Here is a 22,508-nt window from a genome sequence, read left to right on the forward strand (position 1 = left end):
AGATGTTGTCTGGATGGCAGCACATGTTGCTCCAAAACCTGCATGTACATTTCAGCATTAATGGAGCCTTCACAAATGTGCAAATTATCCATGCCATGGGCACTAACACACCCCATACCATCACAGATGTTGGCTTTTGAGCTTTGTGCTGGTAACAATCTGGATGGTCCTTTTCTTCTTTAGCCTGGAGGACGCTACGTCCATGATTTCCAAAAACAATTTGAAATGTGGGCTTGTCAAACCACAGCACACTTTTCCACTTTATGTCAGTCCATCTCAGATGCGGTTGGGCCCAGAGAATTCAGTAGCATTTCTGGATGTTGTTGGTATATGCCTTTCGCTTTGCATTGTACACTCAGCAACAAACTGCGTTTACTGACAACAATTTCCTAAAGTGTTTCAGAGTCCATGTAGTGATGTCCTGTATACAATCATGTCAGTTTTTAATGCAGTGCTGCCTAAGGGGTCAAAGGTCACAGGTGTTCATCGTTGGTTTTCAGCCATGCCCCGTACATGCAAAGATTTCTCTGGATTCTCTGAAACTTTTGATGATGACATTATGAATTGTCAATGGTGAAATCCCTAAATTCCTTGCAGTTGTACACTGAAAAACATTGTGTGTTGCTCTTAAATTGTTGGACTATTTGCCTATGCAGTTTTTCACAAAGTAGACATATTGTCTTTGTATTATATTCTGTTGAATTAATTGCAACTCATTGCATTCTGTTTTTATTTACGTTTTACAAAGCATCATAACTTTTTTGAAATGAAAGTTATATACAATTTTCTGTAGAATTCAAAAAGGGAAGTGGAATATGAGTAAACAACACAAGTGAATGTTTTTTTTTTAAAGTAAATTTGTTCCTGTGTTCACACATTTGTTTTTCTGTAGTTTTACACATAGTGTTTTGGCTGTTTGAATAGAACCCTGGTGTGTTTTCCTGTTTGGTGTGGTTTGTTTGTGCAGAGAGTACAGCAATTGAACCGGCCCGAGACTGTCTCTGTGGCATGTTTATGAAATGGTTCTAATAAAACTTTAGCAAGGTTTTGCAGTGAGGAAGAGATTAGATCTCGAAGCGGCCCAAATACAGGAAGTGAACCAAACATGCCATGTGTTTTGGGTTGCAAATGACATTAGTCTGTCAATATGAGCTGCTGAACTAAGCCAAAGATCAGAGCTGTAGTACTAGAGATTTGTACTGACAAAGAAAAAGAGTCAATAAAGCTGGATGCGATACATTAAAAAATAATAAAAATAAATAAATAAATAAATATATATATATATATATATATATATATATATATATATATATATATATATATATATATATATATATATACACTCCGTGCAGCTCTCTGTTCTTCATGATTGGGCGATTTTTATTATTTTAACACACACTTGGCAAAGGTTTGTTTCCTTTTTTCTGTCATTGTATTTCTGACCATGTTACATCTCCCACCAAAGTTGGTATTGGTGTTGTCTGCACAGAACCCAACAACTTTGTCAAGCAAGTTAAAAGTTCTGAGGCTGCGGCTGATCCCCTCAACCAGGATGTCAGAAGTCTCGCCTGGAACAGAGGTGAATTCAAGGATTTTCACCTGCACCCCGTCATCCTTGAAATACCGGATCACAACAGGTATCAATTTGACGGCTTTGTGGTTTGACGCATCGATGGCCACCGAGACGTGATGTACTGCTCCCAGGTCGGCCTTCAGCAGATCCATTGCATGATGTGAGATTACGTTAGTCACTATTGCTTCGGCCTTTGTACGTGCACATGTAAAACGTTCATCATAAAATTTCCGGATCAACCCCGATGTGCAGTCCATAGATCTGAAACTCTGGTTGTGGTGAACGACGTGATAGGCAAAGGTACCTTCCTCTGCTGCCCTTTTCAGTTCAGCACTCCCAACGCTGACTTTGCTAAAGAAATTGGTCACACTGCTAGCCCCTGCCTCAACCCACCGCTTGTGTTTAGCCATTTTAATGTCATCCTGTATATCGGCGTTACCACCATGGGCTACGGAGAAGGAACACTTGCAGTGTGTGCAGTAGGCTTCGTGCACATTGTTCTGCACCTCTTGGAGGAAGGGGTAGGTGCCCTGTAAATCTTTGGAAAAGGTACATTTTCTTTTCGGCATAATTGCTGCGGCATTACTGCTGCTAGCTGCTAGACAAAGAACATTTGCGCCAGTTAATGTTTATTTTATTGTTGCATGGCAACACGTTCTGTTGTCTGGAATAATGTGGCTAAATAAACACCCATGCCACAGGGCCAGGGGGCAGTAACCAGGAAAGTTTGCGATTCCTGTCAATTCATCAAAATAGTAAATGCAGACATTTCTCCGCTAATGATTCCCATGCTGCTCAGTCGCAAACGTCGCGAGTGGCGAAAACCGGGACATATCCGTGTCCCGACAGACTTTTGTCGGGACTCGAGACACACAACCCCAAATTGGGACTGTCCTGGTAAAACCGGGACGTCTGGTCACCCTAATCCATGTAGAACGAATAAAGTTGTGTTGAGTGTTTTTCAGAGAACCTACACACTCAGCCATTTTTCTCCTTTGCTTTTTGGTTTGTTTAATTATCCGCAGTGAGAAAACAAATCAAACCAAGTAGCCCATGAAACAAAAGCATGAATTTCTCTCAGATTCAATCTGATAGGTGTAAAAACACTCTGATGTTGGCATTAAGTGGGTATAAAAATAAAACAGCCAATTAAATCGAGACATTGTAGGCACATTCTGTTCAGATTTTCCCATTTATTTCTCTTTTAGCAATAAAATAAAGGCAGGTTATATCATTTGCACTGAACTTTAATTCATCTCCAGATGAGAAAATGAAGGAAGTTTTCACTGATTAGCTTTAGCATACAAGCTAACTCATGACTGACTGACTCATGAGGGACTGTACAGTAGTACTCTCTCGTGCGCCTCAATGACATCACTAAAGGGCGGGATTTACGGGTTTCAGGGCGCCATTTTGAACAGAGTTCTGCGCGAGCTGCCTGGAACCCGGTTTATTGCCTGAGGGGTCCATAATATTTCGATAATTTCCTGTTAGGAAATTAATTTATATATTTAAGTATATACGTTAATTTCAAAAAAAAAAAAAAAATCAACGAGTTGCTTATAATTTATAACCTCCCTTTTCCAAACTGTTTCTTATTGCTTATTTATTTATTTATTTTTACACCAGCTCGCTTGTTTCTTTTTTCTTCCTTAGCATAAATTAATTTCACGGTTAAAGGTAACTTCTATCAGTATTCATTGAAAATATATGTATTTTGAAGCGCAGTCTACAGAGCTAAACAACCGATAATTAATTAATATTTTTACTCAGGCACTTGGAGGGCCGCCTTACGGGTCCTAGTGATCCTGTGTTTTTACAGGAGGGAAACTTCGCTATATCTAGCAGGCTACAGCGAGAAACTGTTTGGAGTTTGATTCCCATTCGGTTAAAAACTATTGCGCGTTGGCAGGAGAAAATACGGTGCTTTTTTAAAATCTTATTAAAGGTAAGCGTGAAGCCGATATAAAAAGAAAACCGTAAGTTCGCAGGTGAATGTCGTGTTTGGTTTGTAATTTCGTTAGCCGGGATGCTAGCTCTCTGTTAGCGCTGGGATGAGCGGATTTTAGCATCTTCATTAACGAGCTACCTGTTTACACACACTGATGACTTCTTATTCTTTATCAATAAGGGTCTCGTTTGAACATTTCCAGCTCAGTTATCCTGCGAGGGAACGAGATCAGTGTCACATAGCAACAGACAATTTACTTCTTTATCTGTCTAAACAGAAAGTCTGTTGAGATGATGGATATCTATGTTGGAGATCCCTGACCAAAACGGCCTCATAATTACACTACCGTTCAAAAGTTTGGGGTCACTTTGAAATGTCCTTATTTTTGAAAGAAAAGCACTGTTCTTTTCAATGAAGATCACTTTAAACTAATCAGAAATACACTCTATACATTGCTAATGTGCTAAATGACTATTCTAGCTGCAAATGTCTGGTTTTTGGTGCAATATCTCCATAGGTGTATAGAGGCCCATTTCCAGCAACTCTCACTCCAGTGTTCTAATGGTACAATGTGTTTGCTCATTGCCTCAGAAGGCTAATGGATGATTAGAAAACCCTTGTACAATCATGTTAGCACAGCTGAAAACAGTTGAGCTCTTTAGAGAAGCTATAAAACTGACCTTCCTTTGAGCAGATTGAGTTTCTGGAGCATCACATTTGTGGGGTCGATTAAATGCTCAAAATGGCCAGAAAAATGTCTTGACTATATTTTCTATTCATTTTACAACTTATGGTGGTAAATAAAAGTGTGACTTTTCATGGAAAACACAAAATTGTCTGGGTGACCCCAAACTTTTGAACGGTAGCGTATATACATCCAAACACATCCACGTTAGTAAAATACAGATTCAGTAAACTACCACACACACACACACAGAGGGTAAGAAAAGAGAATAATATCTGCGTAACTTTGCAAAAAGAAATCTGTTCACTCTCCACTTCTGCACAAATCCTTGGTCTGTAGTACAGAAACAAAAGAGTGGCATCAAGATTTGAGTAAAAAGTATGTGAATCCTTACTAACATTAAGGACGTGAACATTTTAAAATATATTAATTCAAAACAAACCCATCTCTAGTTATGTTTTTGAATGAACTTTGTTCAAAGTTCAGGTTTTATTTCGACGTTCGCATATTTAAAACCCTGTGTTCAGGTTGCTCAAGAAGTCCTTTGTGGTCTGAAGAAAACAACTTTACTTTCACAACATATTTTTCTCACGATCATGTGTCTATATTACATAGACATAAATGTTTTACTGGGAAATACACCACTCGGATGTTTCATACGAGCGCCATCCGGGACATGGAGAACCAAAACCATGATATAAATCTCTGTGTCACTTTTGTGAGGAAATTGATGGATTATTTTGATAAATTTGGGTACTTTTTTGTTTGTGAATGTGTCGATATAATGAAAAGAAAATCACACGTTGGCTTGAAGATATGAAGTTTATCTTGTGTTGAAAAAGTCGCATTTTTTCATATGAAATCCATCACTGATCTGAGTGACGCATATTTAAATAATATTGGCTGGTGTTGAGTGGGATATCAGATATGTTTCATTGAGCTAGTGTGATATTGAATGAGTCAAAGATGAGTTCAAGATCTTGCTAGCTGAATAGAATATATCTGATAGACCACGAAAAAAAGCCAGCCAATATTATATACACGCACGAGCATTCTTGAAGGCCAACATGAGCATTAGGGTGGCAGTCCAGTTACCTTCTAGCTGATATAGTGCTAGCGCACTCAAGCCAAATATTATAATTTATTTTCCCAGTATAATTTAATTTGTTACTTTTAAAATCAACATCAACAACTACATACAACGGAGCGACCTGGCAGCCACAATTCTCTCAAAATCTTCTGCTTTTAACGAAGCAAACCTCGTGTCCATGTTTTGCTTACAAACTGTCACAGTCATTCACCAGCACAGAAGTTTTACATCTCCGACGTGTCTCTTTTCCAGTTTTTCGATGTCCGTTGGTATATTTTTCTCTTGTAAATATGCGTGAAGAATATATAATGAAGTTTTGATAACCTTTCAGGTGTTCAGCACATCTTCAGTTTATTTATTTAGTGCTTAAACCAAGCACTGGATTAGCCTCGTCTTCTCTCTTTCCCAGCCAACAAATAAATAATTGTGCGCATGCGCAGCAGAAAAGTGTTGTCATTGGATCTTCGCATGAGCTCTGACGTGTGATGCCATGTTGTCTTGACAATGTGCGATATTAGAACAATATTGCACACTTATTCTCCATTGGGCAGAGTGGCGTAATACATGGAGGATATGCGATAACATCGCATGCCATCAATAAACCCGCTAGAAGGGAATAGAATACATGTTTTTATTCCACAGAGAAAGTGTCCTGTGTGTATAATAATTCCTGATTGTCACTCCCAGTGTTTTCCCGCTGACTAGATGCACGTTGTCAAAATGGTGAACTGGTTCAAAATTAAAATTCTGAACTTTTTTTTTTTTTTGGCTGTGTCCATATAATATAAAGAACATTACACGGTGGCGCTAATATATGAAGTTTATCTTTTCATGTTGAAAATATTTTCACTCGTTTGCTTTGCTCACTTGTGCTATATACATTCACCACGTAAAGATTAACTTCAGACAGCTGTGTAATATCCCCCCCCCCCCTCTCTCTCTCTCTCTCTCTCTCTCTCTCTCTCTCTGAGATGTATAAAATAAATCATGGATGAATGTGTTGCTTTTACTTTAATCAGCAACTGACACGAGAATATAACTGGTCTAATGTTAGTTATGTCCTGGGTTTCCAGGATCAGAAAACTGGGTGGGCGGCACGGTGGTGTAGTGGTTAGCGCTGTCGCCTCACAGCAAGAAGGTTCTGGGTTCGAGCCCCGTGGCCGGCGAGGGCCTTTCTGTGCGGAGTTTGCATGTTCTCCCCGTGTCTGCGTGGGTTTCCTCCGGGTGCTCCGGTTTCCCCCACAGTCCAAAAGGTTAGGTTAACTGGTGACTCTAAATTGACCGTAGGTGTGAGTGTGAATGGTTGTCTGTGTCTATGTGTCAGCCCTGTGATGACCTGGCGACTTGTCCAGGGTGTACCCCGCCTTTCACCCGTAGTCAGCTGGGATAGGCTCCAGCTTGCCTGCGGCTCTGTAGAACAGGATAAAGCGGCTAGAGATGATGAGATGAGAAAACTGGGTGGGAGATTTTCTGTTTTTGTTTTCTTACAGTTTAATTTTCTGTTTTACCAAGGAGAAAATGAAAATCTGAACAGGAAAATGAAATACGACTTTTTTTTTTTAATTTATTTATTTTTCATTTGTGGATTTTGAAATGAACACCATTCAGCTTTCATTTTCTCATTTCTGTTTCTGAAAAGAAAACCGAATGACCAAAATATCCACAGAGCAATCAGCCAGTCACATCCGGTTTACAGAAATTCAGTCTGAAAAACAAAAACTGTGGATTTTGAGTCAGACTAATAAAGTAACTTTTAAGTATCGTACATATTTTAGGGGGGAGTGTGTGAGGGAGATGAGTAAATTATTACACACCTGATCCCTGCGTTTGTTTATATTAACACTCTGGGTCTCTCTCTTTCTCTCCCCTGAAACGCTTATTATTGCAAAGCATTTCATCACACACCAGCGCTGGGCCTTAAAGCCAACACAAAACAAGAAATATTGAAATCCTTGCTCGAAATGAAATCATTTCTGTTCCTCAAACTTGTATGCAAATGAAGTTCAAAGCCACGCCCACACCGTTATTAAGGCATGGGCTGTTTTATTTATTGATTTTGACTTTGTGACCTGGTTTAATTTCATCTTTGCCACTAATCAGAAAAATGTCGTATCATCAAGTTTACTGAACCATTCAATCATTTGTCAGTGGACATGTTTTTCCCCCCCTCACCTCATCCGGCACACACACACTGAGCTCACTATCAGATAGACAGAGAGGTCATGATTTAATTATCCAGTTCCCACACACTGCGTACTAATGAGCTCACATTAAAGGTCTCATTGCATCGTTTTTTTCATTAATTGTGCGGTGGTCTCTAGTATGAATGAACGCCCTGTGAGACGGTTTTGATGAACAAAATGCTGTGGTTTTCCTGTTTCAGGCTGTTCTAGTTTGGTGGAGGAGTGGGTGGCGGGCGAACGACAGGATTTCAGCTCTTATCATTAATATTCATGACATGTAAACGTGTCGCCTCTGATTGGCTAACAGCACTGTGACGCTGCCTCCAGTGGGTCAGAACCATTTCTGGCTCTGCAGTGGGTAATTGTCAAGGGTCTACTGTTTTACTGGCCTTGGCTGTTCACAGTCAACTTGAAAGCTAAAACTCAGGAAACTGTTGCACATAATGTCTTCGGAGATACAGCCGTATGTGTTTTGATCCTGAATCCGAGGAGGAAGGAGAGATAGAACAAGAACCTCCTTGCGCTTAAATCTGAACTTTCGTCCTGTGGGCGGTCGCAAGCCAAGGTAGGCGAGGCCATGACGACTAATTTTCGCACTTGCGTAGGTTCGTAGAGCTTTTTCTGGTTCGCTCGTTTTTCCGCGCATTTTCTTTCATAGGCTAATACAGGGAATGGGGGTAGAAGAACATTTTCACATGCAGCTTGCATATGCAACTCGGAGTGAACTATGGTATTTCAAAAAGAGACAGTATTAAACCTTTTTTGGTGGAATGGCACCTTTAACAGTGTGTTTGTTTGAAAACCTCTTTACCAGTCAAGAATCAGATGATCTGAGGAGCACACGAAGGTAGCGTGGGCTCGTGTTTATTTAAACGGCTCGCTTATTGGACTTGAGCTTTGACAGGCGTTGGCTCAAGAAGTTAAAAAGCCAAATGTAACGCACCCTTTGATGTGTTTTTTTTTTTTTTTTTCCTTTTCTTTTCTGGTTAATAGACAGAACCAAGGATTTTATTTCCTGATCTTTGTCACCATTTGACATATCTTTTGTTTTTCCCCTCTAGGTTCCGATCCATCAGTTTAAGGAGCTGCAAAAGGCATGTCTGGTATAGCGTTGAGTCGCCTCGCTCAAGAGCGAAAGGCTTGGCGGAAAGATCATCCATTTGTAAGTAAACTGGAATTCGGATTGTATTGAAAACGTAAATAAAAAAAAAAAGTAGGAATGGGATATCCATATATAGAACAGAGCCTAATCTAGGGCGCGTAATACGTGATAATACGCGTTTTTTATCTGTCTGTCGCACATCCACTTTTTGGGCACAAGAGTGATATCGCGTATCTATTCATTTTGTCGCGCATTTATAAGTAGAGCGTGTAGTCGCGTTTTACTGAATCTTGTGCGTATCAATTTGTCAGCACCAGCTAGCAAGCACTGCAGTAAATATAGCGTTGTTTACACACCAATCGGAAAATATCGGAAAGGACCGAAGTATTCCGATTGGTTTATTTAGCGGGTAAAACAGTTTTGTGAACTATTATATCATTGGTCACTGAACCGGAAGACAGTGTATCTCAACCAATCGTGTGAAGTGTTTTCAAAATACCCAAAAGCACATGCATATCGTTCTGTCTCATCCAAACATAACAATGTCAAAATGCGTGGTCACGCTGAAAGACCTTTAGATGAAAAAGGAAACAAAACGAAGACACAGAAGTGAGTATTATGTTATTAATCATATTCAAATAGTAAAGGTGCTTTAGTTGATATATAAGACATATATAAGTTTGTGTACAAATATGATCTTAGAGTAATTATATGACAGTGTGAAGACGTACTAAGTCATTTGATTCTGATTGATGATGGTTTTTGTAGTTTGAATTTGATATTTTCCTAATGCCAATATACAATTAGTTTGATAATGTAAGTTTTATTTACAAATATTATGAAATATATTTAATCTGTTCTTGTGTAATTGTAGGTACTGTAAGATTGTAAATGATAGAGATTATATACCTTTTAGGAAGTCTGAATTTTGAGATTATCTCCAGTCATTTATGTCAAAATCTAGTTTAAACATAGGTAGATTGTTTAATGTTTTTCATTTTCATGAAAGGTGGTCTGAACAAAAATATGATAGCATTTTTAAATATTTGATAGTGATTTTATTTTATTCAGAAAGTCAGATTTTTCATCTTGTAGTGGCAAGACTACATGGATTTTAGACTTAACTATATCAAATGATGTAATATTAACCTAGTCATATTTGATATGGAATATTAACCTAGTCATATTTGATATGCAATATTAACCTAGTCATATTTGATATGCAATATTAACCTAGTCATATTTGAAATGCAACATTATACTACTGGTGGTCAGATTGGTGAAAATAGGCTAGTCACATGATTTATAGTAAAACAGTAACCTAGTCATATAACAGAAAACTAGTCATATTTGTAAGGTTTTGCAGTATATAATTCTTCATATAGTTTTTGATCTAAAATTTTTACTTTTTTTTTTTTTTAAATATTTTTTGGGGGGGCTTTTTCCACCTTTATTGGATAGGACAGTGTAGAGACAGGAAATGAGCGGGAGAGAGCGAGACGGGGAGGGATCGGGAAATGACCTCGGGTCGGAATCGAACCCGGGTCCCCCGGATTTATGGAATGGCACCTTATCCACCTGAGCCACGACGCCCCCGAAATCTTTACATTTTTAAAGTTCAGATCTGATCATAATGTTTGTGCAATACTATAAACTGTGGATAAGTGTTTCCTGATATGGTTTTCATATCACTGTATTAAAGGATATGTATAGTGCCATAATTATGATATTATATAGATTAACATCCGATATGAATGTTTGTTACATGTATTTATTTTTATTAATAAAACTGTTCTGTTTATAGATGTACTCTTGAAAACATCTACCAATGTATTGCTTATTTTTCTGTCCCCACTAACTGGAACAAATGAGGGATATTTTTACCCATGTTAATATTTTCTGTCCCCTGTTTCTACGACTAGTGAGGGATCTGTCCCCTATTTTCAAATTCCTAGATTAGGCTCTGTAGAAGCTTTGGTCACTGATAAGGAAAGCGATCCTGGAGTTTTATAAGTGGTGATGCATGTGAGACTGAATGATCGGAGTCTTCTGTTATATCTGTGTTTTATCCAGAATTAATGAGAAGGACTGCAAAAAAGAAACTGTCTAAAGTAACTAAAGCTTGTTCTGAAGTTTTATTTATTTATTCATTTTTAATGCGCGTATAATCTACTCCGTATAGCCTGCCAAACATTAAATTGTTCATTAAGAGCTAAACTATTTCATCAGTTTCTATGTTAGACATGTTTTATTTTCCTAAATAATGACCAACATAAACTGTTACATGCTTACTGCTTAATCATGTGATGGTAAATCGTGATACAAATTTGATTCAAATCGATGAAATAAAAAAGAATCTCAGTTATCAAGCTGTAATTGCGTTTTTGTTGTTTTAGCCAGCGGAGAGAGCGGTAATGTAAAATAGCAGGAATATGCATGACTTCACTGCAGGTAGAAGTAACACAGCTCTAATGCCGTAAAAACATACTAAAAACCGATCTAAAATGAAAGAGCTGTTGTGTGATTGATTGTACAAATAGATTGAGCAAGAAATCAGAGCTCTCTTTTTCCAGACTGCTGAAAGATGATGAAAAGAGAAGTAAATGGAGGCAGAACAAATGTTCATACAAGTTTATTAAGAAAAGGTTTATTTGTTATTAATGTTTTTCATTTTTAATAAAAGGAATATTTCAGATAATAGGATATCGTATGGGGTGGCACGGTGGTGTAGTGGTTAGCGCTGTCGCCTCACAGCAAGAAGGTCCTGGGTTCGAGCCCCGGGGCCAGCGAGGGCCTTTCTGTGCGGAGTTTGCATGTTCTCCCCGTGTCCGCGTGGGTTTCCTCCGGGTGCTCCGGTTTCCCCCACAGTCCAAAGACATGCAGGTTAGGTTAACTGGTGACTCTAAATTGACCGTAGGTGTGAATGTGAGTGTGAATGGTTGTCTGTGTCTATGTGTCAGCCCTGTGATGACCTGGCGACTTGTCCAGGGTGTACCCCGCCTTTCGCCCGTAGTCAGCTGGGATAGGCTCCAGCTTGCCTGCGACCTTGTAGAAGGATAAAGCGGCTAGAGATAATGAGATGAGGATATCGTATTTCACTCCAACCTTTACAGATGTGGGTAAATAATTATCGTTGGTTGTTAAGAAAATGGAATTTTTTTTCTTTAATAATAATTAACAAAAGGAATAGAGTCGATGATAGGAAAATAAGTGTTGCTTTTTTTGCATTAACCCTTTTTCATTTATTTATTTTACTTCTTTATTTTTCAAAATTATTTTGGGGAGATTGAATTGCGACTTGAATCCTGAATCGGGTGAATCGTGACATACCTGCCAGGCCTCATCCAGATGTTAAAGATATGTGCCAGTCCCCAACAGCTTGATAAATTCAATTACTCATTTAAAATGTTTGAATAACCTTTTAGTAATGTTGTGGAATTGCTCTGAAGGTACAGTTGAAGTTTACACACAGGGATATGAGTGCCATGGCAATATCAGGCTTTCAGTGGTTTCTCTGAACTGTTCTTTTTCTGTGACGGAATGATGGTACAACATGCACCTTTAACAGGGAAAAAACAAGAATTTGTTGTACAAGTTGTAATTGACTTTGGGTGCTTTGAAGTAACACAGGGTCAAATATTTTACATACACCCATTTAGATTATTGATTCCGTGTGGCTGAATGTTCCAAAATGTCTTAACTTGCCAAGTCCAACACCTCATAACTTCCTAAGAGGTTAGTGGTGATTGATTTACAGCTAGTAGCTTCTCTGTGCACAGCATAAAAAGGGTTTGTTCAACACTCATTGGATTGACCAACGCACAGTATGGTGGGAAAGTCCAAGGAGCTCTGTGCAGATCTGAGAAGGAAGATCATAGGTTTACACACTCAGGAATATCCCTCATAGCCATTTCTAAACAACTTCAGATTCCAGCATTATCAGTTCAAGCAACCGTATGTAAGTTTAAATTCTTGGGAGGTGGAGCCACTTTGCCAAGCCACTTTTCTGGAAGAAGGTCCAAGCTGAGAGGAAATTGGTTCAGATAGTCAGGAACCACCAAGGCACAGGCCTGCCACGAACTGGAAGCTGCTCAAACACCATACGGTCAAGTGAGTTTTACGTCGCCATGGGCTGAGGGCTGCTGTCCAAGAAAGAAGTTTCGGCTCTAAAATCAACACCTTCAAGCTTGAATAAAGTTTGAGGCTGATCGCATGGACAAAGGACAAGCCTTCTGGAGGAAAGTTTTCTGGTCAGATGAGACAAAGATTAAGTTGTCGAGGTACAGAGGAACACCGTACCAACTGTGAAGCATGGTGGTGGTAGCATTGCACTCTGGGGCTGTTTTGTTGCCAGCGGAACTGGTGCATTGCACAAAATAGATGGAGGCCTATATAATGAAGGAGGGCTATGTCAGAATTTTTCAACATAACCTCAGACCATCAGAAACGTGAGTGTAATTAGGAGTTCCAACAGGCCAATGACCCCAAAAACACACATCAGAGCTGGTTGTGGATAAAGCAGGCTAACATTAAAGGGATAGTTCAGGATTTTTGACATGAATCTGTATGGCATCCCCATCAGTAGTGTCGTGTAAACACACTGACTTACCCCTGACAGCATCCTGTGAGTCCAGTTCTTGTCCAGTTTTGGTCCAGACGAAAGTAGTCCGGCAAGTTTGTTGGGGTCACGAAAGTAAAACGTTTTTCGTCTCAAAACAGTATGTGTTCAAAAGAGTGATATATTTGCATCACAAAACCGTTGCCAAATAAAAAGTCAGACCTCGAAATCGCTTGGCACTATTTTCTCTCCCTTCTTATCACTGCACGCTGCCGGCTTCATCCAGCTGTGGCTCCAGCTTCAAGGATAAGCTAGAGCCGCATACAGTAAGTAGGAGTCCCGGCGGGTGGTTTGTATTCGATTCGTTTATATCCCGACCTTGTCAGCTGTCACATTTATGTTCATGGACCCGGTAAGCTGGTAAATAATATTTATTTAATTTTTTCTTTATGAAATTCTAACAGAAAACGAGAGCGCCCGAAAGGGAAAACCGAGCCGCCTCATGGCTGTAATGCAAATTGCTTTCCTCCTCAGTATACAAGTGCGCTTCCATGTCAGGGAAAAAGAAACTACCACTGCTGCCTATGTAGTGCCCCATTTATACAAATAGGAGTCATTCAGGATTCAGCCATGTTTTTGCTCCGTGTCATGGCTGAATCCTGAATGACTCCTATTTGTATAAATAGGGCACTACATAGGCAGCAGTGGTAGTTTCTTTTTCCCTGCCATGGAAGCGCACTTGTATACTGAGGAGGAAAGCAATTTGCATTACAGCCATGAGGCGGCTCGGTTTTCCCTTTCGGGCGCTCTCGTTTTCTGTTAGAATTTGGTAAAGAAAAAAATAAATATTATTTACCAGCTTACCGGGTCCATGAACATAAATGTGACAGCTGACAAGGTCGGGATATAAACGAATCGAATACAAACCACCCGCCGGGACTCCTACTTATGCGGCTCCAGCTTATCCTTGAAGCTGGAGCCGCAGCTGGATGAAGCCGGCAGCGCGCAGTGATAAGAAGGGAGAGAAAATAGTGCCAAGCGATTTCGAGGTCTGACTTTTTATTTGGCAACGGTTTTGTGATGCAAATATATCACTCTTTTGAACACATACTGTTTTGAGACGAAAAACGTTTTACTTTCGTGACCCCAACAAACTTGCCGGACTACTTTCGTCTGGACCAAAACTGGACAAGAACTGGACTCACAGGATGCTGTCAGGGGTAAGTCAGTGTGTTTGCACGACACTATTGATGGGGATGCCATACAGATTCATGTCAAAAATCCCGAACTATCCCTTTAAGTTTAAAACACATCCTGACCTCAACACTACTGAAAATATGTGGGTTGTGCTTCAAAGTCTGGTTTGTGCCCTGAAACACACACGTTTAACTGAACTCTACTAATTCTGTCAAGAACAGTCAAATATCCACTCAGAATTCTGACTGAAGCTTGTTAATGGCTACCAAAAGCATCTGGTCAAGGCGAAACTCGCTAAGGGACATGTAACCAAATATTAGGTGTGCTGTATGTATACTTTTGACCACATGCTATCGATCTGACGGATCATTCGAGTCAGTGGTTTGGATTTGTCGCTTTGTTCAGCGTACCGAATGTGCATAAAGTTGAGAGAATCTCTCCGTTTGGTTCGCTCGAGTCAGAGTCAGCAGTCCCCTGCTGATTTGTCAGTTGCTGGTGTGAATGCACCTTTAGCGATGTGTGCTTTAGCAGTTTATGGCTATCCAGAAGAGTTGTTGAATCTCACTCTGCCTTACTCTGCTGCTATGAGTGTGAAGTGTTAGATCGAGTGAAAACAGAACAGTGCTGTTGGGTCCCCCCCACACACGCACGCATGCACTGTTTCAGTATGCCAGGTTCTTAAAACAGCCAGGAGAGACTCCAAAGAGCAAGACGTCATGAGTTCAAATCCCAAAGATGTGTAGAGGGCACAATTGGGCATCCTCTCTGGGTAGGAGTGATGTGTATACTGTATCTCTCTGTGTCTCGCTCGGGTGCGCTCTTTCTCTCTCTGTGTCTCGCTTGGGTGCGCTCTGTCTCTCTCTGTGTCTCGCTCGGGTGCGCTCTTTCTCTCTCTGTGTCTCGCTCGGGTGCGCTCTGTCTCTCTCTGTGTCTCGCTCGGGTGCGCTCTGTGTCTCGCTCGGGTGCGCTCTGTCTCTCTCTGTGTCTCGCTCGGGCGCGCCCTGTCTCTCTCGGTGTCTCGCGCGGGCGCGCCCTGTCTCTCTCGGTGTCTCGCGCGCCCTGTCTCTCTCGGTGTCTCGCGCGCCCTGTCTCTCTCGGTGTCTCGCGCGCCCTGTCTCTCTCGGTGTCTCGCGCGCCCTGTCTCTCTCGGTGTCTCGCGCGCCCTGTCTCTCTCGGTGTCTCGCGCGCCCTGTCTCTCTCGGTGTCTCGCGCGCCCTGTCTCTCTCGGTGTCTCGCGCGCCCTGTCTCTCTCGGTGTCTCGCGCGCCCTGTCTCTCTCGGTGTCTCGCGCGCCCTGTCTCTCTCGGTGTCTCGCTCGCGCGCGCCCTGTGGGCTATTTAACCAATGTTCAGGCTAGGGCGGTGCGATTTATAGTTGAAAATTTTATCATGATAATGTTTCATTTCAATCGATATTGATGATTTTTCAGATTTTCCTATTTTTAATAGTTACCAGGAGAAAAAAGGTTGAATGTAACCTGTTTGACTTTTATCACCAATTTCCTCATCGTTTGCACTGTCTCCCACACAGACGGACATTTTAACAGAAGTTCGAAGAACTAGAATGTTCTGTGAGCAATAGAGAAATTATATTGACTATAATGTTCTGCATCACTAAAAGAAGCCGTGTCGTGCTGGAATGATTGTCCAATAGCCGACCACATGAACTGAGAGTTTTCATGCTGTGCAGTCTTAATCAGTGCACATGTTACTGTCAACGTTGCCATGCCAACATAGAGTGCAGTTGGGAGCACAATTGGGGTTTGTTTATGCAGCTGAACTTTGCGTGTCCGTGATGTGCTTTTCTGGCGGTTTGTATTTAATGCACTTCAGTCAAACTATCGGACGTGCTTTTTGCACGGTTTTCTTATTGCTATTGATCAAGTGTCTGTCGACGATACGTATCATTTTTATCACCCAGGTCTTGTTCTACCCTTCTTTTGTCAATTCAAACCAAGTGAATCAACATGGATTAATCCCTGGTCATGACGATTGAGAGAGGACCTGAATCACAACCTGGGATGGAGATGGGTGAATACATCACATCTCACATTTCATGCGCTTGTTCTTTCCTCTTGGCTGCAAAGCATTCCTTCTAACTTAACATGAGGTTTCCTTTTTGCACAGTAAAGTTTTAACTGGCATTTGTGGATGTAACTCCGTATTGTAGCTTGATAAAGGTTTGCCAAAGTAATCCCGAGCCCATGTGGTTCTATCAGCTATGGATGAATGACGGTTCTTGATGCAGTGCCATTTGAGGGATCAGAGATCACGGGTGTTCAGCTTAGGCTTGAGCCCTTGCCCTTTATGCTCTGAAATTCCTCCAGGTTCCTTGAATTGTTTAAAGATATGATGGTGAAATATCCAAATCCTTTCCTATCTTTCTTTGAGGAACATTGTTTTTAAACGTTTCAATAATTTTCTCATGCTTCTGTTGACAATCTGGAGATCCTCGGCCCATCTTTGCTCCTCAAAGACTCGGCCTTTCCTGGATACTGATTTTGTACCAAATCATGATTGCGATCACCTGTTGCCATCAACAGTTTTAAATCGCATGATTATTTAACTGTTCTACCTCATTACTCGTCCTAAATTGCTCCCGACCCAACTTTTTTTGGAATGTATTTCAGGTCTGAAACCCAGGAATGGATGTACAGTAAGCCCTCAGTATTCGCGGGGGTTAGGGACCGAACATGGCCACGAATAAGCCAAAATCGCGAATACTTGTAAACCCCCCCCCCCCCCCCCCCCGTAGTGACGAGCCACTGCCGCAAAAGTCTTCCCTTCCTTTAGCATATCGAGAAGTCCTACCTTCTCCTCCAGCGTCATTACCTTCTTCTGGCGCTTAGGTTCCTTGGCAGGAGCCTTAGAAGACGCAGAGCTTTTAGGAGCCATTGTAGGGCGTAAAAATTATTCAAAAATACCAAGAATGCACAACACGTGAACAAGTCTGAACTACGGGAACCAATGAGCAGCAGCCCGCCATTCAAACTTCAGCCAATAGCGAGCGAACATTCGGCTCCGAGAATGTAGCAGTGCATAAACGTTCACAGTGCGTATGTTCGCCGCAAATGACCGCGAATCGCTGAGATTTCCGCGAATGTATCGGAGATATGTTCTATATAACATCCCGCGAATATGTGAATTCACGAATACTGAACCGCGAATAGGCGGGGGTCTACTGTATATTAACAAGTGAAATGAAGTTGACCAACAAAACATGAAATATCTTGGGTTCATTCTGTCTGCAGTGAAAAACAAGTCAAAGTACATTTAGAAATCACGGCTTTCTTTTATTTGCGTTTTCCATATCATCTCAGCTTTTCCTAATTTGGGGTTGTGGTTTTGCAATCTCAATCAGTACCGACCAGTGGCCTAGTGGTAGCGTGTCCGCCTCTCGATCGGGAGATCGGGAGTTCTATTCACGGTCGGGTCATACCAAAGACCATCATAAAATCCACTACCATCTGGCAAGGCACGCTGCAATACAGATGTGCATGGGGAGTTAAACTCTCGTGGTTACCAGAGGACTAGCCCCCCACTGTAACCCTAGCTATGTAATAGGCGAGAGGCCGAGGGCTACGGAAATGGAGACCGGCGCCGATCAGTTGGGCCTGGTTAGTACTTGAGTGGGAGACTGCCTAGGAATACCAGGTACTGAGGCGTGGGAAGGACTTCAACTTAACTTTTAATCTCAATCAGTATCTAGTGATTTTGATGTACTTTTTTTTTTTGGTGTGTCACTGATGTAACCTTTACAGCTCAAAGGGGTGTTGAGGTCTTCAGATACATTCAAAAGATCCTGAATGGTATTGAATTTAACTTCAGGGTTCTTGCATGTACCCTGAGAGAGGCGTAAATACACACTCAGAAGGAGAGTGATGATTCAATTTCAGTATTTATCCCCAATTTGAGAAATGTCGTGTGTGTGTGTGTGTGTGTGTGTGTTCTCACCTTTGCAGCAGAGATTTTGTCTCTTCAACAAGTCAGAACGACTTCATTGTTCCAACTACGAACCTGTAAAAAAAAAAGTTTTAAACTGTAATAAATTTGTACAGGACGGCGCACTCGACTCCTCGTGTGGAAACAGTCTCAAAGTGGGCTTTTAAAAATGTACGCAGTTTGACCCCCTTAATTTAGTGATAACCCCACCTACGACGTTTCCATTGCTGGGTTTTTGTGCGTGCGTGCTTGCGTGTGTGTGTGTGTCTGTGTGTGTGTGTGTGTGTGCACTAGTTGTACTGTTTTTGTCATCATGTCAGAATAACAGTAATTAGCAGCTTCTGGCTTGCCTTTTTTTTTTTTTTTTTTTAATAAAAGAGGAAAAAAAAAAACATGAATGTTTTTGTCGAACTTGTAATGACCCGCTAGAAATTTGGACGTGCCTTGGTATGTCACTTAATTAACACGCACGACTATTAAAGTACCTGTAAGTATAACGTCTGGATTTACCCTCGTATCTAGCACACGGTGCACTTTCTCTCCGAAAGACATTAAGCTGAAGTGGGTGTTGCCATAGAAACAACTCCAGTCCACATAGATGAACAGCTTGAATATTTGAGACTTTGTCTTTAACTTGCTGTAAATACAAGATTCGGTGAGACTTTCACAGACATCGTAATCTTACACGCACAACGTCCAACTGCTTTCAGAGATCGACTTTGAAGCCTCACTTCAACTCTCACTTTACTTTTGCACTTATTTTCTTGGCCTGTTGTCGTGTAAAACGGCAGAATATGAGAAATGAAGTGAAAAAGCGTCACATGAGTCTCCGAGGCATTTCTGGGATAAATTGTCTGTGAACAATAGTACAGTAGTGTTGCATTTAAAAAAAAAAAGTGTGAATTGAATTTCTGTAAAATTATTACTTTTTTTTTTTTTTGTTATTGTTTATTGCATACAAGAGTCACAAAAGCATATTGTTTTTCTGCGTCATCTCCATTTTGTTCCAGCATTTGAGTATCCAGATTCCTCCAGGGGAAAAAAGAAAAAAAATCAAATTTTAATGCAAGCATCATCATTTGACTCACCCTCCATTAAAAAAAAAAAAACTCTAGGGGTTTTTTGGGGGGATTTTAGAAATAACAAATACAAACTTTAACCTTTTCCAGAGGTCAAGTACAAAATTTTAATATCTACTTCCTTCCAGTTTATCAGGTGGTTTTTGTTTATTTTATTTTAGAGCAAATAAAATTTAAATGAAATGATATCTTGATATTTCAGTAAAGGTTAGCTTGACATTTACCAAAATATTATCATGTATAAAATTTCTCCCAGCCATCATTCCATTCAGTTCAACTTTGTCATTAGAGCAGGACGGTATAACAAAACACTATTAGCTGGGTTCTGAAAAATATTCTCCACTTTCTTCCTTGGAAAATAAAGTCCACTAAGCATTCTTCACTTTTTCTTAGTCTGTGTTTTGTTTTTTAGTTCCCGAAATATCAAAGTGGACTTGATACAGGTTTATACCAACCAAACTGGCACAATTCAAATAATTGTACGGATCCAGGCGTCTCAATGACGTCTAAAATTTGGGCTCCACTCCAGCCTCTAATAAGAGAGACTTGATTTTGGGCGCTCGGTGCACCATCGAGCTAAAATAAACCTCTTTAGTTTGATCGTACTGAAGGTTATTTTAGCGTGGAATTATTCAAAAGGGGTCTAGGACTCCCTGTAGGCTTTACTTCAACACACAACTTGATTTACAATTGAACAGAGTCGGGAAGAATCTTGGAACAAGCGGCGGTGAAGGACTCTGAGTTTCCTGCCGAATTACGACCCGAACGCAGAACGAGACGACGTTTTTCATTAAACCGGGGTGTTTCTGTTCTAGCTGTTGAAAAGACCAGGGGCTCAGTTAAGTGTTCCTGGGGCTTGAAGGGAGGTTGGTATTGACAGGCTGGGGAGGTTCCATCTAACTTTACAAGAAATATCACCCACACACACATTCAAAGGTTATGACGTCCTTATTAGTGATTTAGCACTGCTCTTTTTAAATTTATGCACTTCAGCTTCTGTCTCATTTATTATCAACACTCATAATGTCTCAGGAAACTGAGGTTTGTGTCAGTTGACTTAAATATCACGAGTAAAATGGATCCTCACTTTAATAAAAATATCATTTCTCACTCGCATATCTCTCCTTTAGGACCATAAAGACAAATTCTAAGCTAAATTATAATATTACAACATTCAGAATCCCAGCTGGCATCCAAATCAGTTATTTTCTATTAATCTCTTACTTTTTTTGAGCGTGACAATACCCGGGGCTTAGAACCCTGAGTGATGGGGTCTAATGACGCCACAGCGTTAGCCACAGGGACTCAACACACCACACCGCCCGAAACACAGCTCCCTTCACAGGGGTCGAAATTAAGCATGTACCGACGGACATGGGCAAGTCATTCTCATACTCGGGCAACAATAAAATTATCACTAGTTGTCCGTCGGACAACTGTGTTTGAATGTCTGTTTTACCAAGAAAAATTAAGTTGTTGTGATTCCTAACAGAAACAGAACAAAAACTTTATTTTTCCTGTCTTCTCTTTCGTTTGTCCTTGACTTTGGTTCATTGCGGTAGTTGACGCTTCCATTCGCGAGATGGCGCTACATGATATTATGATTATTCGCACGAGGTGCCACTATCACGTAGGCTAGAACGAACGAAGCGTTTCTGGCAAAACAAGTTGAAATATTTTATTGCATACTCTATAATGTACATCCAGATTGCTTTTTATGCAAATTCCATATGGCACGGGAAGGACTTTAGACTTAGACTTACCCAGTCAACCTGCAAAAAAGTAGGGCAACTGATACATGCATGCGGGCAAGTAAATTTTTGGGGTTGGTTGCCCTGAGGGCAAGTACATTCAAAAGTTAATTTCGACCCCTGCTTCAGTCGCTTATCGACTGACGGCACTTTCATTTTGGTGAGGGAGGGGTTTAAACTGACCCCTGTATTACTGACACTATCCGGTGTGCTCAGGGACGGTCGGGACTCTGAGCATGCCTCCTCCGTAGCTGTTTCAGCCCTTAAATCATCTTCAGTGCTTGAAGAAGCCCCACCCCAAAATTGTTTGGTTCACGCAGAGATAATTACGCCACCACACCAGACCCATTTAAGATGCATTGCGATTGGTCAAAAGCTTGGCACTCATTTGGTTGTTATGTGTAGTCGATTTTTATTGGTAACAAGCACACGCTCATTGTTTACACTCTGGCTTCCTGCCGTCTCTTCACTGGGGCTGGATTTCAGCAAACGGAGGGATTTCTGTAAAAGATGACTTATGATAATGGTGACCTACACTACCGTTCAAAAGTTTGGGGTCACTTTGAAATGTCGTTATTTTTGAAAGAAAAGCACTGTTCTTTTCAATGAAGATGACTTTAAACTAATCAGAAATCCACTCTATACATTGCTAATGTGGTAAATGACTATTCTAGCTGCAAATGTCTGGGTTTTGGTGCAATATCTCCATAGGTGTATAGAGGCCCATTTCCAGCAACTCTCACTCCAGTGTTCTAATGGTACAATGTGTTTGCTCGTTGCCTCAGAAGGCTAATGGATGATTAGAAAACCCTTGTACAATCATGTTAGCACAGCTGAAAACAGTTGAGCTCTTTAGAGAAGCTATAAAACTGACCTTCCTTTGAGCAGATTGAGTTTCTGGAGCATCACATTTGTGGGGTCGATTAAATGCTCAAAATGGCCAGAAAAATGTCTTGACTATATTTTCTATTCATTTTACAACTTATGGTGGTAAATAAAAGTGTGACTTTTCATGGAAAACACAAAATTGTCTGGGTGACCCCAAACTTTTGAACGGTAGTGTACGTCACTGTGACAACTGCTAGTAATTTCCTCTTCGTCACTGATAGATTGATTTGGTTAATGGTGAGCATGATGAGTGCCAGCAGGAACCCTGGTATCAGGCAACTTTTGTGGTTGCCTTGATAGACAGACACTTGGCGCACAGCCAGCGAATACAGGATGCGTAATGTACAGGAACTACAGGTCAAAGCGAAGAGGTAGAGTTTTAAAGTGCAAACTACTGTATATTTAAGTAATAAATATGAAGTCCTTAAGCAGTTTATATTTGATGAACAGGGGATGGTGATAACGCCCTTGGAAAACCTCTTCCAAATGATGCATACTGCTGCTTTAAAAC

At 40.7% G+C, this 22,508-nt stretch overlaps 1 protein-coding gene across 1 annotated transcript in view; it reads left to right on the top strand.

Annotated features, from left to right (window-relative positions):
• Positions 1 to 3,379: 3,379 nt before the first annotated feature.
• Positions 3,380 to 22,508, top strand: part of ube2ia (ubiquitin-conjugating enzyme E2Ia) — a 29,436-nt gene continuing 10,307 nt past the window's right edge. The window contains exons 1-2 of the mRNA XM_060943124.1: positions 3,380 to 3,521; positions 8,544 to 8,644. Coding sequence (XP_060799107.1) covers positions 8,579 to 8,644 — 66 coding nt within the window. The 5' untranslated portion in view covers positions 3,380 to 3,521; positions 8,544 to 8,578. The remainder of the gene's footprint in view (positions 3,522 to 8,543; positions 8,645 to 22,508) is intronic.

Source organism: Neoarius graeffei, chromosome 16 (assembly GCF_027579695.1).
Source record: "Neoarius graeffei isolate fNeoGra1 chromosome 16, fNeoGra1.pri, whole genome shotgun sequence".
NCBI lineage: Eukaryota > Metazoa > Chordata > Actinopteri > Siluriformes > Ariidae > Neoarius > Neoarius graeffei.